General features: G+C 49.2%; 1 protein-coding gene across 7 annotated transcripts in view; it reads right to left on the bottom strand.

The window, feature by feature from the left end:
• Nucleotides 1–16,464, bottom strand: part of FLNB (filamin B) — a 143,243-nt gene that overhangs the window by 19,412 nt on the left and 107,367 nt on the right. For 2 of the 7 annotated variants that reach the window (XM_027582672.2, XM_027582678.2), the window contains exons 26-37: nucleotides 16,209–16,301; nucleotides 15,308–15,431; nucleotides 13,702–13,858; nucleotides 12,477–12,666; nucleotides 10,433–10,680; nucleotides 7,786–7,857; nucleotides 6,952–7,054; nucleotides 6,130–6,270; nucleotides 3,163–3,291; nucleotides 2,327–2,500; nucleotides 1,316–1,474; nucleotides 812–1,015 (exon numbers count right to left, since the gene is read on the bottom strand). In XM_027582672.2, the coding sequence (XP_027438473.1) occupies nucleotides 812–1,015; nucleotides 1,316–1,474; nucleotides 2,327–2,500; nucleotides 3,163–3,291; nucleotides 6,130–6,270; nucleotides 6,952–7,054; nucleotides 7,786–7,857; nucleotides 10,433–10,680; nucleotides 12,477–12,666; nucleotides 13,702–13,858; nucleotides 15,308–15,431; nucleotides 16,209–16,301 (1,794 nt within the window). The remainder of the gene's footprint in view (nucleotides 1–811; nucleotides 1,016–1,315; nucleotides 1,475–2,326; nucleotides 2,501–3,162; nucleotides 3,292–6,129; nucleotides 6,271–6,951; nucleotides 7,055–7,785; nucleotides 7,858–10,432; nucleotides 10,681–12,476; nucleotides 12,667–13,701; nucleotides 13,859–15,307; nucleotides 15,432–16,208; nucleotides 16,302–16,464) is intronic. The other 5 variants (XM_027582673.2, XM_027582674.2, XM_027582676.2 and 2 more) reach the window with 5 other exon arrangements.

Raw genomic sequence — 16,464 nt, 5'->3', positions numbered from 1 at the left:
GGAGCCCCAGGCAGAGGAGCAAGTGAAAGGCTCTGAGAAATCCTGTAACAAAAAACCCTGCTGAGCGTGGCTCTGACCACAGAACTCTTCTCTCAAGGATATCTATTAATATCCCATGGAGCACCTGTCCTACAGAACCTGCTGGGGAAGACACTCTGGCCACATGCCTCCAAGAACGGCATGTATTAATCACCAGCAGCAGGTCTGAGAATGTCAATTTTTAAACAGTCCCCAGGCGCCTCCGATGTCCAACCAGGGAGCACCAGCCCACCAGGACCAGAAGTTCTCTAGCCCTCTCCCCTGGGACTGGGACTTTGTCCAGAAGCCACCAATATGGCCGTGACTCAAGAAGGCAGAAAACAAAGATACGGCCCACGTGGCATAGTCTAAAGAGGCCCAATCCAATTCAGACCATTTTGAAGAGGAAACAGGAAGAGATTCCACATTTCCATGAAAGCATGGCTCAGCTTGGCCCAACCTCCTTGGCTTGGGATGAGCCCAGGAGGTCCTGGAAAGTGGCAGATGGTGGTGGCAGTACACATCATGACAGAGAGACCTATGACTTGTTTTTGGCTCTGGATTCAAATGCCAGGAGCAGACGGGCTATTTACTCCTGTTAGCCTCGGTTTCTTCATCTAGAAATGCAGATAATACCTACTTCACTGGGGGTTGTGCGGCCTAAATGCTGATGCAGGTACAAGGACCTACAGCTTGAAGGATGCTCAGAGAGAAAGGAGAGGTGGAAAGACAGCAGCCTGAGCCAAAAGAAGACCATTCCCTCGAGCCTTTCCCCAGGAGCATCTCCACACACCTGCATCCCTTGTGTCCACGATGAATTCAGACATCTCGAAAGTCCGGCCCTCTGACAGGCCACGGCCATAGACTTTGGCTCTGCGCGCATCACCGATCTCGGACTGGACCACCATGATGGACACGGGACTGTTGGCCACGTGGTTGCCGTTCTTCTTGATGCTGACCAGGTGTTCACCCACCTCCCGGGGGATGAAGGAGATGCCTGCACCGGAGCACCGATTGGGGTTGGTAAGGTCGGGCGACAGGATGAAAAGAGAGAAAAGCGGGAGGGAGACACATTTGCAGGAACAGAAACAGGACTTCCTTCCTGACTCCCCAGCAGCCCAGAGCGTCCAAGAGGATGGTAACATTGCGAGGCAGAAACGCACTCGGACTCTTACCAGGTGCGAGCCAGAAGGTTGATCACATTGTACTCACGTGTGCTACCAGGTCCCCAAGGACAGGCCTGGAGGAACACCCCTCTCCCCCCCGAGCCCCGGCCAGGAGGGCAGCCTGGGCTCACCGATGTGGTTGTTGGGCAGCCTCTTGAGGAGACAGGGCTCGTCGCGGCCGGACGGCGCCTTAATGCTGGCGGTCAGGGTGCTCAGGTCCGTCTCGCTGATGTCGAGCAGGAAGTCGGCGGCAGAGCCTAGCTTCACCTGAGAGCACCGTCTGTTGTCGTCTGGGAAACATCCCCCACACCGTGCAGCTCCTGTTACGTGTGGTCTGTCCGGCTCTCTAGAGCCCCCATTCCACATGCCGTTTACAGAGGTGCACGCGAGAATGAATTACTCCGAGGTAAGTGAAAAAGCCCGCCTGGGACACTGAACAGACCTAACCAGTGCTGAGCGCTGGCTCATGTCTGGGAACTGGCAGGAGACTTGAGTCTTCTCAGACCACTTTTTAAAGGAGCCTTTGCCAACGGGGGACACGTGTCACCTGCCTGCCTTGGGCACTCCTCACGCTCCACACGGGACTGCTGACTGCTCCACACACAGGTCTGAACACCTCGGGGACAAGGACCTCGCCTTTCATATCCCCTTTATAACCCACTGACAGCACGATATGAACACAGCGAGCACAACAGACACTGGGAGCGTGGGCTCTGAATCAGGTAACCCGGATCTGAGTCCCCAGATCCTCACGTACGAATATGGCCAACACACTATCTCACCCAGCGTCAGGTTTTCCATCCATGAAATGGAGAGGAAATCTACCTAGTAGCGGTGCTGAGGGGCATCTTTACGTCATTCATGTATTATCTGAATGCTTCTGAGGACCTGGTAGTGGCATGCTGCAGTCAGACTGGCACAAAACAAGGGCCCTCTGAATGGTACTGCTTGCTTTCCCTTGGATTACCAGCTATTGGAGGAACTGGGCCAGCCCAAAGTTGACTTTGCACCCCAATTTCTCCCCAAGGAGTCTGCGTGAAACACTACACTTAGATGCCTAGCCTACTGCCGCTGGTTTAATAGAGAGAGAGGCGGTCGGGGAAGCCATACCTCCCCACCCCAAACAAGCCAGGTAACCCTACCTGTGATCTTGGCTGTGAAGGGGCTGCCAGGGATGTGCTTGTCGTTGTACTTGACCAGAATGCTGTAGTCGCCTGGCAGGGTGGGCAAATAGGTCACTGTGCACGTCCCATCTTTGTTGTCGATGCAGCTGATTTCAGCCTTGGAAGGTCCCTCAATAGCCAAGTCTAGGCCACCTGCGGAGGGGAGGAAGGTGGGAGAGCCTTTAGAGAGAGTGTTTCCTTGGGGCACCTGGGTGGCCCAGTCGTTAAACATCTGCCTTCGGCTCAGGTCATGATCCCAGGGTCCTGGGATCGAGCCCCGCATCGGGCTCCCTGCTCTGTGGGAAGCCTGCTTCTCCCACTCCCACTCCCCCTGCTTGTGTTCCCCCTCTCGCTGTGTCTCTGTCAAATTAAATAAATAAAATCTTTAAAAATAAATAAGTAAATAAAACCTTTTAAAAAAAGGACCACAAACTTAGAATTCTGTCTCCATGGTGACAAGGGGCATAGGCATAGAGCTTTATCTGGAATGGGCAGTAACTCATATAGTCTTCTAGATATATGTATACATGCAAAAAAGAACAAAAGCAAAATCATCATCCACCAAAAAACATGCTTAAATTTCAGGCAGGTCACATAAAACATCTCATAGCATCAACCTGATTTCGATCAGAACACAAAGGACTTCAAAAGTTCTGCTTTGGGTGGAGACAGAGCAGCTCTACAGAAGAGATTTATGAGAAAAGAGAAGACAAATGCTAGCATGAATTCAGCAGTCTTATTTTTAAAAGCTGCCCTGGAACTGCGTCCACTCAACCCTCCAAACAGACGGCCCGAAGCGCAAAACCACACGGTACCTTCTCCTGCATCTTCGGTGACGATGGTGAAGGTGGCCGTTTTGTTGGCCACTCCGTACACCAGGCCTGGACCATATGCAGAAACGCTCCCACTGTTCGGGTAGTTCACATAGAACTGGAGCGGGCTTTCTGGGTTGGCAAAGAACACAAAATCGAGGGGGGATTCACTGAGGGGGGAACGCATCCCTTGGACACCCAGTGTCTTAATATTCCCCTAACAGCGGGCGAGGGCGGTGTCTCCTAGGCAGGGGCAGAAACTGAAGGGAGACTCCAGGAGAGCTGAGCATGCTGGGATACCCAAGGGGTCTATTCGCAGTGCACAGGAAAAACAATCCCAAGGGTCGCTCCAGACTAGAAGGGGGCTCGAGCAGGATTGTGCAGGTCCACTTGACCAATAAAGGAGGAAACAGCTGACCATGTGGAGAAATGACTCACTACTGGACAAAACACAACTAGAGAGGTCTTTTGGGAAAGCCATTTGCTGTGCCTTTCAAAACGTAAGGCCCTCTGAGGCCCCCAGTAATCTATCCCACAGCGGTCCTTTCTCCCCAGCCCCGTGCAAGGACTTCCATTTCCAGAGTGCTCAGATCCAAATTAGGAAAAGACTCCCGTGTCCGACAATAGGGGGCCAGTTAAATAAACATTGGTCTGGGGCGCCTGGGTGGCTCAGGTGGTTAAGCAGCTGCCTTCGGCTCAGGTCATGATCCCAGGGTCCTGGGATTGAGTCCCACATCGGGCTCCCTGCTCAGCGGAGAGCCTGCTTCTCCCTCTCCCTCTGCCTGCCTCTCTGCCTATTTGTGCTCTATCTCTGTCAAATAAATAAATAAAATCTTAAAAAAAATAAACATTGGTCTGCTGGCAGGTCATTAAAAATAATGAGGGAGGGGGTGCCCAGGTGGCTCAAAGTGTCTGACTCTTGATTTCAGCTCAGGTCACGATCTTAGGGTCGGAATATCGAGCCCTGTGTTCAGCTCCACGTTGAGCGTGGAACCTGCTTGAGATTCTCTCTCTCCCTCTCCCCCCGCCCCTCCCCCCTTGCTTGAGGGCATGCAGGCACATGCGCTCTCTCAAAAAAAAAGGGGGGGGGGCGCCTGGGTGGCTCAGTTGGTTAAGCGACTCCCTTTGGCTCAGGTCATGATCCCGGAGTCCCAGGATCGAGTCCCGCATCGGGCTCCCTGCTCAGCAGGGAGTCTGCTTCTCCCTCTGACCCAACCCCCTCTCATGCTCTCTCTCTCTCTCTCAAATAAATAAATAAAATCTTTAAAAAAAGGGGGGTAAATCTTTGTGTATTAACTTGAGAGATTATTCATAATGTGTCACATTAAAAAGAGAAAAAAAAGTTGCTATATAATAGTACCATTATGTCATTTCTTTGAAGAAAAAAAACAGAACAAAATTATATGCATGTCTTGTAGGCACAGAGAGAAACATCTGAGAAGACACACACCCCAGGAGTGGAAGTAAAATGGAAAGAGGAGAAAGATATTTTTTTACTTTTACTTTCTGTGTATCTGCATCTTTGGAATATTTAGATAAAAGCAAATAATATATTTTCGCTTTAAACAATATTATGCACACATATACGCATAAACTACAGCAAACATCAAACTGGGAGAGATATTTGCAACTTCTATCACAAAGTGCTAATCTCTCCAATATTTAATTTGCTCTCAGAAACTGATATGACAAAGGCCAATAACCCCAACAGAAAAACCCAGCCAAGTGCTCAATTCACAGAAAAAGAAATGCAAACAGTCCTTAAACATATAGAGAGTTGCTCAATCTCATTCACAGGAGAAATACAAACAAAGAAACACTGAGACACTGGTTTTTTGTTTGTTTTTTTTTGAACTGTCTTGCAAAGATCCAAAAACTGGTAGAAAAGCAGGTGCTCACCTACCTTGCTGGTGGGCATGTGAAGCAGGGGAGCCCCACTGAAAGGCAATTTGGCAAGATCTATCGAAATGACTACTGTCTATACCTGTGGTCACACTACCTGCCCTGGGAACGAAATCTCACAGCTATACCTTTGGGAGCGTGAGATGGCAGATATAAAGGCTATTATTCACTGCAGCCTGACTAATGACAGCAAAAGGTAGGGGAGACCCCCAATGTCCTCCAACGGGGGAAATGGTCGAATGTACCACATTCACCCAAACAGCGCGACACCACGAACACGCTCTGTCATTCGGACATGCACACCGTTAGACTGAAAAGGACGAGGTCAGAAACAATGTGCGGTGTGGGCTAATATTAATGTACGAATGGGAAAGGGCTTAAGAAATGGGAAACATTTGTTTGTAGAGTCTTAAAAATCTTCTGAAATCCAACATAAAAAGTTAACAGCAGTCAAGTTCACAGAGAGGTCAGGTGGGTGATGTGGGCAGAAGGAAGCCTTTCCCCATAATGTTTTTTAAACCATGTGGATATGTTGCCTACTCAATATATTAAATTAAAAAACAGAACTGTTTGAACATTAAAAAAAAAGGAGAAGAACACGAATAACACTGTGCTGGTTGACGGACATGAAATCTGAGCTGAATTTCCTTGCCAAGGGCAGTGTGAACATAAAGCAGCTTCTCCTCTCCTCCCACCCCAAAGCCCCGCACCACACAGGGCTCTGGGGACCAGGCTGGAAAGTCCCTCGATGCACCTCACATTTTTCTCCCAGCGCACCCTTTGCCCATGCAAGGCGTAGTGACAAAGACAAACAATCATGGACCTAAGGGCCTGAACTGTGACCCAGGACACTTAGCTGCACCATCCCTTCTGAAAAGTAGCTGGATCTGCTGGGGTCACAGGCTGTTTGGTTTCACAGGGACTCCCACACTGCATTCCCAATCCTGCCACGGAGAGCAGTTTCCCACACAGCAGCTGACTGAACGTCTGTGCAAACCTCCCAAACGTTCAGGCCCAAATCCTGCCGTCCTGTGGGGCGTGCTGCCCCGGGGGCGGAGCCTGACTCACCAGGGATGTGGCTGCCCATGTATTTGATGTGCATCTCATGCAGTCCGACCTCAGTGGGGGCGTATCTGACTGTGACCGTGCCGTCCTTGTTGTCTACAATCTCAGGTGTGGCTGTCTTCCCCGAAGGCATGTGGACCTCTCCTGTTGGAGCACAGGGAGACAGGGCGATGAGCCCCCCCACAGGGACGTCCCCGGGAGAGGCTGAGTGCAAAGGCGCAGGTGGCCTTCAGATCCAAGGGCATTCACTGCTGCCTAAAGCATCCAAGACCCCCAACAGGAAAACAGAGATATGTTTGCCTTTATTTTGTTCCCTTTTCCTTCCACAAAATGCAGCAGGCAACTCAAGTAAAGAGTTTTCTACTTTTGTACTGAAAGTGAGCAGCTCAAACTAGACTAGAAAAGACCGTGAGGCCAGCAGCATTAGCAGAGTGTCAGCTCAAAGAGATATGGGCATTAAAAGGAGGCTGGAGGGAAAAGGAACTCTTGTACAAGAGACTTCAGCGTGACTGTCACCTCTGGAAAGGGGAGAGAGTAAGACAAGGCAGGAAAACAGGAGGGACAGGAACCTGACAGTCAAGAGCTATCTAAACAGAGCAGTCCTTAACCTGGAGAGAATCCCCGGCCTTAACCTGGAGAGAAGGTAACACAAGTCATAAATGAACCACCCCCTTCAGAGACACACATATATACAGTGAATATTCTGCCATCTCAGGGGCTCATGGATACCAGGTGTCGGGCACAGGTGGAACCACCTCCCAGGCGCTGTTCTAGAAAGCTAGGGCAATCCAGGGAGAACAAGGCAGCTTTCAAGAATGTGCTTACCGGTGATTTCCCCTTTCCTGACCGCAAACGGAATGACCAAGTCGAAAGGCTTGAACCCCAGGCCGTTCATGTCACTCACAGGGACATAGGCCTCTTCGGTCACCTAAAAACAGGAAGGAGCCATCACTGGGTAAAGCGGACAATGGTGTGGGCCGATGAAGCAACAGAGGGCAGAGCAGCTGGGAATTCTGCAAGCTAGTGCCGCTGGGATCTGGGGATGTGGCTACCATCCACGCAGGACGGCCTCTGTCTAACCAGCCCCAGGGCCGGCGCAGAGCCTGAAGGATTAGAGAAGTCACTCTGACCAATTGCTAACAATCACTAGGCACTTCGCTTGTAGAATTCCCAGCAGTGCTCAAGGGAAAGTGGAAAAGTGAGAGATAGCAATGTCTGTGAGTCCCAAGAGGCTCCACCTGGAAAGGTTTAGTTGCTTGTGGCCTGGAAAAGAAGGTGCGTTTTAAGTGGCAGAAAGTAGCAGCGGGTGGCTTTCCCCCCGAACAGAAACCAAGTGTGCAAGGGGCAGCTGAGAGTGTCAGCAGGAGGGCTGAGGACAGTCCGTGTTTCTCTGAACCGTGGGGACAAACGACACTGAGCGTGATCATAACATGACGGCTGGAGATTCGTGGAGCGCATACGATGACACGGGCGGCTCTCATTACAGAGGAAGCGGGGATCACTGTGACGGACTGATCAGTGGGGGACAAACCAATGACCAGGACACCCAGGGGGCTTAAGCAATCCCCAGAAAGCAGGCTATAGCTTTTCTGAAATGAAGGCTGAGTGAACACAGAAATGCCAAAAGGAAAAAAAAAAAAAAAAAAAAAAGAAGTGTACCCAGGGCCTGAATCCGGGGGAACATGCATTTACCGGTGCCTCCTCCACAGCCTCGACTTCCCCATCCGTGGCCTGGTCGGTGGCAAATGGAGATTAGTTGGGAATCACATGGAAGGGATGCTGCCACTTTAGTAGGTCCTACAACCTGAGGGCTGCTTCCTCCCCATCTGCTCCATCTCATACAGCAGGGAGCCACTTGCTCTAGCGGGAGCCTATACTCTTCCCCCTCTTGTGGAAAGGGAGTTGGCATCCTTCCTTCAAATGTCAAATCCACATGTCCTTTGAACCCGCAACCCCACTTCTAGGAAGCGGGCCTACAGAAATGCTAGCCAGAGTGTCTACAGCTAAGTGATACGTGCAGGGGATTTTACTCTGGCCGTTTGTGGTCATGAGAACTTAGAGGTGCCTAAAATGTCCATCTGCCCGGGAGTCCGTTAATTATGCAAACCTGTATGCTCGGAAAAGCTACCGAGTCTGATGAATGAATGGGGAAGGGTACCTATGACACATGGAGAGACCGAGACGAGTCGCAAAGCACTGGGGAGGACGCAATCCCGTGCACAAAGCTGATCGGTTTGTTGTGCTAACAGGGAAGAAGGAACACCAGTCCCTTCTGCGGCACGGAACTGGGAAGGTGGTCTCCTGTTATTTGATGAGTGTCTCTGGTATTAATGTTTTAAAAGTCTTTATAAATTCATTTTTTTAAAAACCACAGACCTCGTGTTCCTGATCCGATCAACCTGATAGGGGAGGGATCCCCCTCTTCTACCATAATCAACAACAAGAACTGGAAGGCCCTCCCTGCTCGGAGGAAGGCCAACATGCCTGCTTTACTCCTTTTTGTGTATTTTAGCATCTGCAGAAAGGGGGCTTCACATAGAAAGGCAGCTTTGTGAGCTTCACCCTTTGGAACAGCCCTGTCCCCGCCTCCTAGGGCTCTCTCACAGTGGTGCTATGCAGGGACAAACTGGTCGGGAGGAAGATCTTTCAACGGCCAGGCTATGGCCTTTGATCCAGGACTTCTCAACGGGGATAAGCGGATACACTGCTAGACCCATGACTGCATCATCTATTAAGCTGAATCAGCCTGCTGGGGCTCCTGGAGACATGAGCTCTGGAGACTTGTAGCCACAAGTCTGTAGAGGGAGGCAAGGAATCCACATGCAAAGTCCACCTAGGTAAGACTGGAGAGAGCTTGGAATGGGAGAATAAAGACCCAAGCCAGGTACTATGGGTGACCACCCCCCCTTTCTGCCTTCAGTAGTGGTTAGGATATCTGCACAATGTATCCTAATAATCCAGGCTAAGGAGACATTTATTCCCAATGAGTCTGGTGGCACCCACTTCAGGTCCCTGACTCAGCAGCTAAAATGACGTTGAATTTCCACACTGACTTTTCTCACTTGGCCGCGCCTAACCCATCCTTAGCTCGCTGCACCAGCAAGGCCATGACCTCTGCCCAGGAGCTGCTCTTCCATGCTGCCCTATTTCAATCAACCTGATAAAACCCGCTACAGACTAAAACAGATTCTTAAAACGACAACTGGGACCCGTCTCAGTAAATAAGAATGACAGAAACTCTCTAGCTGCATTTCTTTCTGCCCTGAAGGAGAAAAACACTCCCAAATGAACAGTGTCAAAGTCAACAGGCGCTTACATCCTTGAGACAAAAAAGAGCCTCCAGATCTCTGGCAGGATGTTTACAGATCAACAAACATCTATGGAAAGGGGAAAAAAGCTACAACCGATGACAGACCATTTGGAAGGGAGGCACCACCTTCTGTTTGGGAGGGAGTCCCTTCTCTGTTGCTACATAAAGTGCAATCATTAGAAGGGGCTTCGCCGGCTGTGCGTGGGGCTAGGTCACTGAGGCCTAAGGACTTTGTGGTCAAGCACAGCTGTTGCCCATGGCATCAAAGGACGCCGGGTAAGAGGCATTCGGTGGCTGTCCAGAGCAGGCACGCTGGGCTTCGTGACCTTGAGTCTAAGCCTTGTTCCTACACCTCACCTGCAAAAGGGCCAACAGTGCTTGGTTTTAAGGGTCAAATGAGGTTTCTAATCTTGTCCTGATTGAAGAATCTTCATAATCAGAGGAGGCTCCAAGAGTCACTTGTTGAAAACTAAGGAACCTCACCATTCTGGCCTTTCTTCTAAATGTTCCTATTCAAAAAACATGCCATTCCCTAGGCCTATGCAAAATCTGAATCTTTCCAAAACAAAACTGGAGGCACTTTGTGTCCTGGGATACGGGTCAAGTCTCCAGACATAACGGCAACAGGAACCGCTCTCCTCCAGGCTGTGGAGATGGGGAAGGAGGAAGAGCTAGAAGAATAAAAAACGTGTCTTACTTACACACATTTTATGGTCCGAGTGTATCTTTCTGAACTGGGCTTCGGCCAGGACACTGCTTAAGACCCTTAGCCTGACGGATACTTCGATGGCCAATAAGATTCCTCAAAAACACTTAACAGCCAAAAGCCTCTGGATTTCTAGAGATTACTCTAGCACTTTACAAGGTCATGACTACTTAAAAAATTTTTAAAGGAAAAAAAAAAAGTGGGAGGGGCTGTTCTAGCCAGGATTTAACAGATGGCAGCTGTACGGTTTCTGTCATACCAGAGCGCTCTAGGGAAGGAATTTTCCTTACCATGACTGTGAAGGGGCTGTTGGGAATATCAACGCCACCAAAGCGCACGTAGATGACATAGGTGCCTGGCTTGGCGGCCGTGTAGAAGATGTCGTAGGTACCATCCTCATTCTCGATGACATCGGCCTCAGCCTCAGTGCCGTCGGGGGTCAGAACCGTGCAGGTCACCTTCCCTTTCCCAGCAGTCTTGGCATCGACCACAAAGCCCACTTCCTCGCCGGTTTTCACGGTGGAGGCAATTCCAGGACCTGGAGAACAAGTTCAGAAGAGAATGGAAGCTCCAGCCTCAGACAACTGCCCGGGAGGCCCCAACACGAAGCACATGCTGGTGCGGTCTGCATCTGTCAACGCCAGACCTCTGACGAAGGCCACACACAGGGCGGTCCCGGAGATCCCCAGGGAAAGTGCTGCTTCCGGGGATGCTCCATCCCTTACTTAGGAAACAAGCTCCAAGTGTCAACCACGTGTCGGACCTGGCTTGCTGGCATTCAAAGGTCTGAGGATGATGGTCAACTTCCCTAAGCAAATATACAGTGGGCATTTATTTCCTTGAAGGCCAGGTACACACAACAGGGAACCAAACACAGTTTCTGCTGTGGACATGTTCATAATCTAACAGGCAGGCCGGGCACCAAGAACGACAGCTCGATGTGCTGTGGGAACACTCAGGTACAGAAAAAATCATCAGCTGTGCTTCAGAGAAGTGTCTCGTAGCACAGCTCCATAAAGGAAGTTCTAGGAATCTGTATCCCAGCATTGCCACCTTGATGGAGGGCTTTTTGAGAAAAGGGGAATGGCTGAATTCTGAAGCACAGGTACGGTTGGCTAGGGGAGACTTACCACCTCTGTCCCTGAACCCTGACCAGTCTGTCTGAATGGGGGCACTCTTTACACAGGATCCACACATCAGGGAATGCAAACAAGTGAACCAAAAAAAAAAAAAACACACACACACACAAAAACAGCAAGGTGTGTAGAAGCAATAGGGAGTGCTAAGAACATGTTGTTCAGAGTGGGAGTAGTAGAAGGGAGCCTGGGGCCAGCCTGTGGAAGGCCCTGAAGGACAAACAGAGAACTGTGGCCTCCAGGAGCCCTCAGGCTGAGAGGGTATCCTGCTCAGCATTCTGCCCCAGCAAGGGAGGGAATAGGGCCTGGAGAGCAAGGAGGAAGTCTCCACCAGGTATTATTACACCCGCAGGTTAGTAAAGGCAATTTAATCATTCCTGGCAGATAGCACAGACCTAGGAGGTGGTGGATCGGAGGATTGGCCGGTGGTTCAAAATTTCTCAATGTTTGAGGCCCAAACTGCCAAGCTGAGCAATTTACAACTTGCTCTGAAAGCCAAAAGTTTTTCCTCCATTCAGAACAAGATATGAGAGAAATAGAACACATCCAGGGTGGACATATGTTTAATTTAAAGAGAAACAAATCTGTTTCATTTCAGAGATGGGGATTCATGTTTTGACATCTGCTGGAATAGCATCAGAATAACAAGAGCTGTTCTTAGAAACAGAAGAGCCCGTAATGGTCTTAGTCGTGTCTCAGAAACTGAAGGAAGTGTGATGTTTAAATATTTCTGGAGATATTCTGAGAGACGTAGGCACAGTCTCGGGTGCTAAGGAAAAACCTAGATCCTTGAATGCGTTTCTCTAATGCTGACCTAAAATGCTCTTGAATAAAATCTTGAGTAATTAAACCATCTACTCAGGAAAGGCATACAGTTGCAGCTCTTCATGGGAGCTACCACCACAGTGGAGATCTTAACAAAGGCAGCCACTTCAAAAGTAACATAATAATAGCTTCCCTGTGCCTGGCACCATGCTAAGCATTTCTCATGCCTGACCTCATCTAATCTTTGCAATAACCCTGTGAAAAAGTCTCTGATCCTGAGAAGAGTTTCTTGAATTCAAATGTTCTCAGAAAGATCTTCCATCTGAGTCTGACCAAAGCTCAGAGCGGTTGAGCAACTTGCCCTAATCACACAGCCACTGAGTGGCAGAGAAGGGCTAGCCCCTGGCTTTCTGACCCCAAAGCCCACACTCACCGGTGGCCAGGCACTTGCTGGCATCTCCTGTCTGTGTGGCCCGGATGCGGTAGGGGGACAATGGGATGTCATCCCCCCCGTAGGTGACCCCAATCATATAGCGTCCAGTCTTGTCAGGGATGTAGGTGACGGCGTACGTGCCATCCTCATTGTCATGGACAATGGCTCTTTTGGGTTTTCCCTCTTGGTCCTGTGAATCACAGAGAAATGCTATTTAGGATGTTGTCATCAAGATGTAGAAACCAGTCATGGGAAACCGAGACACATTTTGCTTATTAACTGGTGCCTCTATTCAGGAGACAGAATTAATGGCTTAATATAATCTTAATTATCATCTTTATCTGGGGGGAGGTAGGGAGGGGAGAAGGTCACACCATATGGACATGGTCAACTTTTAGGAATTTTACGGTCAAGTGAACAAGAGCTGATTCAGCTCCGGACCCAATGAAATGTAGGGAGATGAGGGGGCCGAGGTTCCTGGTCCTACATCACCACAGCCACTCTCTCTCTTCTCTTCAGTAAAAGGCTCCCAATTGTTGGCTGGGCGCACTGCTCCCACTTGCTAGCAAACTTTGCCACTAGGTATGGCCAGGGGACTTGTGACAAAGTTCCAGTAAATGAGAGGGAAGTGAGAGTCACACAGAGCGGCTCGAGACTGCTGACTGAGCTGAAGGTCCCCTTTTCCCCTTCTGCCTTTTCTCCTCCCTGTGGCCTGCCAGGTGCATCAGCTCATGGTCCACGAGGAGACTTCAGGACAGAAGCCACATGCTAGGACCGAGGAGCAGAGAGATGGAGCCAGCTTCCTTGCAGAGCCACACAGCACCCAGGCGGCTCACCTCTGGGCTCCCTTAACCAGAGAGAATAATCCCATGGGTTGGAGCCAGTCTTATTTGCGGGGGTGTTGTGATATGCAGCACAACCTAGTCTCAACTAATCTGATGAGGAATTTAAAACATTTTAAAACAAAAGCAGAGGAATGGATAGAATAGAGATCAAAGTACATGAGATTCATACAAACGCGGTACTTGGAGCTATACCTCCAGACCTCTCACTCAGGCAAGCATGTCTGTTGTCCTGCACAATTACCGATTCTCTGGTGGGAAAAAAATTCATCAAACATTTGCATCAGGCCAGAAATGGGTTATTAAAATCTCGCTCTTATCCCTGGCCAGGAAGTTAGGTCTTCATTAATCATATTTGACTCTAGGAAAAAACGCAAAGTTACCGTGATCTGAACAGCAAGCAGGCCTTCCCCAGCATCTCTGGCATCAATAGCAAACTCCACGGGCAGACTGGCAGGCACACCATAGGAACTGAGGCCGGGGCCACTGGCAGTCACTTTGCTGGCATCGTATGTGGGAAGGACCTTGACCTTGAAGGGACTTGAAAGACACATACACATCCTCCGTCAGTGTCAATACCGTCAACCCAGCTATATATGATCTCCCTTACACAAAGAGACTGGGCTCGAGAGGGGGGATTTCTATAGCAGATAAGACAGTGAGTGCCTTATGTACCTTAAATCGAGCAGAAATTTACAACCATGTAACCATCATACGCTTTCCCTGAGTGTATTCCATGGGATACACATTAATCCCCAACTTGGTTTGGGAGACACAGTTAACTCACTTTTGTTAGGCTAAGAAAATGGTCACCAAGATGTGAAGGGGATATTGGAATTAGGAAACAATGTTGGAATAATAAAATTAATACCTTATCCTCTTCTATTTTTAGGATGCTTTAGATGGTGAACTACCTATTTGCAAAGTATACATAAATGTAATTTATAAATTATCTATTTCTACATACCTAGAGCTATATGTGTATCTGTATATAAAATACATATTAGGGGGTCGCCTGAGTGGCTCTGTCAAGCGTCTGCCTTCGGCTCAGGTCATGATCCCAGGGTCCTGGGATCGAGCCTTGCATCGAGCTCTCTGCTCCACAGGAAGCCTGCTTCTCCCTCACCCAGTCCCCCTGCTTGTGTTCCCTCTCTCGCTGTGCCTCTCTCTGTCAAATAAATAAAATCTTTTTAAAAAATTTAAAAAAATTAAAAAATACATATTAGGGGTATGGGTAAATTTTTTTCATCTTAAGGGGTATGAAAAGAATCCTTTGGAAGCTGTTCTGCCAGAGGAAGAGCACATGCAACATTTCATATTAATATGAATGAGGAACGAGGCTTCTATCCAATACCCTCTGGGAACACAATTGTCAACCAAATCTTCCAGTAAAGAAGTAAAAAAGTAAAAATCTTCGCCCTAATCAAAGAACTACTTGCAAGGTCACCAGAAAGAAGACTTTGATGAACTAACACATTCCTTGTTTCTTCAAAGATTCCCAACTCCTTAGTTGCAGCTCATCTTTAAATTAAAGATGGCCAAAAGGAACAAAGTAGGGGGATATAGGGTACCAAGAGAGGAGCAGCCACAGATATCAAGGCTAGTGTGTTGTTAACACCTGGGCACAGACAGCATGCAGGTTCTCATTGGTACCTGCTGATGAGGAAGATGGATGGGTAGATGGATGGGTGGATGGATGGGTAGACCGATGGATGGACAGATGGAAGGATGGGTGGGTGGGTGGGTGGGTGGGTGGGTGAATGGATGGATGGATGGATGGGGATGGATGGATGGAAGGAAGGACGGATGGACGGATGGATGGGTAGATGGGTGGGTGGGTGGGTGGGTGGATGGATGGATGGGAAGATGGATGGGTAGATGGATTGCTGGGTGGGTGGACAGATGGATAAATGAATGAACAGGCCACCAGGACAGTGCTGGCCAATCCCATAGAGGGGTGGGCCTCAGGCTGGTTTGTCAGGAGCTTACCTACGAGGGATCTCTTCATCAGCATATTTAACCGAGACCATGTAAGGCCCCTCCTGGGATGGGGTGTAGGTCACTGTATGTGTGCCATCCCCATTGTCCACTATGTTCACCGGCTCCACCAGGCCTGAGAAGAGAAATGAGAGGTCTGAGGAACTGCTTAGACTCTCCTTCACTCCACCCTGGGCTGAGTTTGAAACAGGATCACATTCAATCCCAAGAGCTATTGGTTTCCACAGATGAGAAACATAAAGGTAGGCAGGCCATAATCAGAGGCCCGAGAAATCACAGGAGACAGGATCCCCAATTCATGGTTGCAGAAATGACCCCAAGAGACACCTTCAGCTTTCTGTTGGCGGAAGTACACTCAGTCAGCCCTTGAGTATAATTAAGGAGACTGCCCGTGCTTGTGTGAAGACACGTGTTATCCCCTTTCAAGCTGGTGAGGTATGCTTGGGATGTGGCAATTTTACTCTATAGCTGAGGAAGGGCCAAAGAGTCCACAACTTCAAACAGCACAAGTTAACCAATGGGCTGGCCAATCAAACTGATGGCCACCTTTGAGCACAGACCACTATGGCACCAGCAGGCTGGGGGTAGGTGCAGGGCAGGTGAGGGTGCCAATCTCATGGGGTGGAGGGGAATCTTCAAAGTGATGCCTGCAGGGGACGGTTAGAGAATGTGTTAAAGCATAATCAAGGCATGCATTGGGTTGGTAGATTCCAGATCCCGCTTCCGAACGTGAGCGTCAAGGATGGGTCAACTGCAGGATAGGTTAAGCAAAGCACAGCATACTCATTAAGCAAAGCAGATGAGGCAGGAACAAGGCAATTTCAGGGGTGAGGCCAGCAAGAGGCATTCAGGTCACATAAATTAGAGCAGCAGCCAATAGGAAATTGCAAACCTGTCTCCGTAAAGTCACCCTTCGGGTCACCTTTAAAGAACTCTGAAATGGCTTTCAAGGGGCTACGCCATGACTGGGAATCCATCTCATCAGCTAAAATTAAAAGGCGGTTACTTCCGAGTCCTCCATAATAATAAAATAGAGGTAGATAGCTAAGTAAAGCCTCCCTCCCTTCCTCCCTCCCTCCCTCCCTCTCTCCTTCTATCTCTCACACACACACAGGTTTTAAAACTCAGTAACTATGCAGAATCAGATT

Source organism: Zalophus californianus, chromosome 1 (assembly GCF_009762305.2).
Source record: "Zalophus californianus isolate mZalCal1 chromosome 1, mZalCal1.pri.v2, whole genome shotgun sequence".
NCBI classification, from domain to species: domain Eukaryota; kingdom Metazoa; phylum Chordata; class Mammalia; order Carnivora; family Otariidae; genus Zalophus; species Zalophus californianus.
The sequence above is the reverse complement of the archived record's forward strand: the minus strand, read 5'-3'. Positions and strand labels throughout refer to the sequence as shown.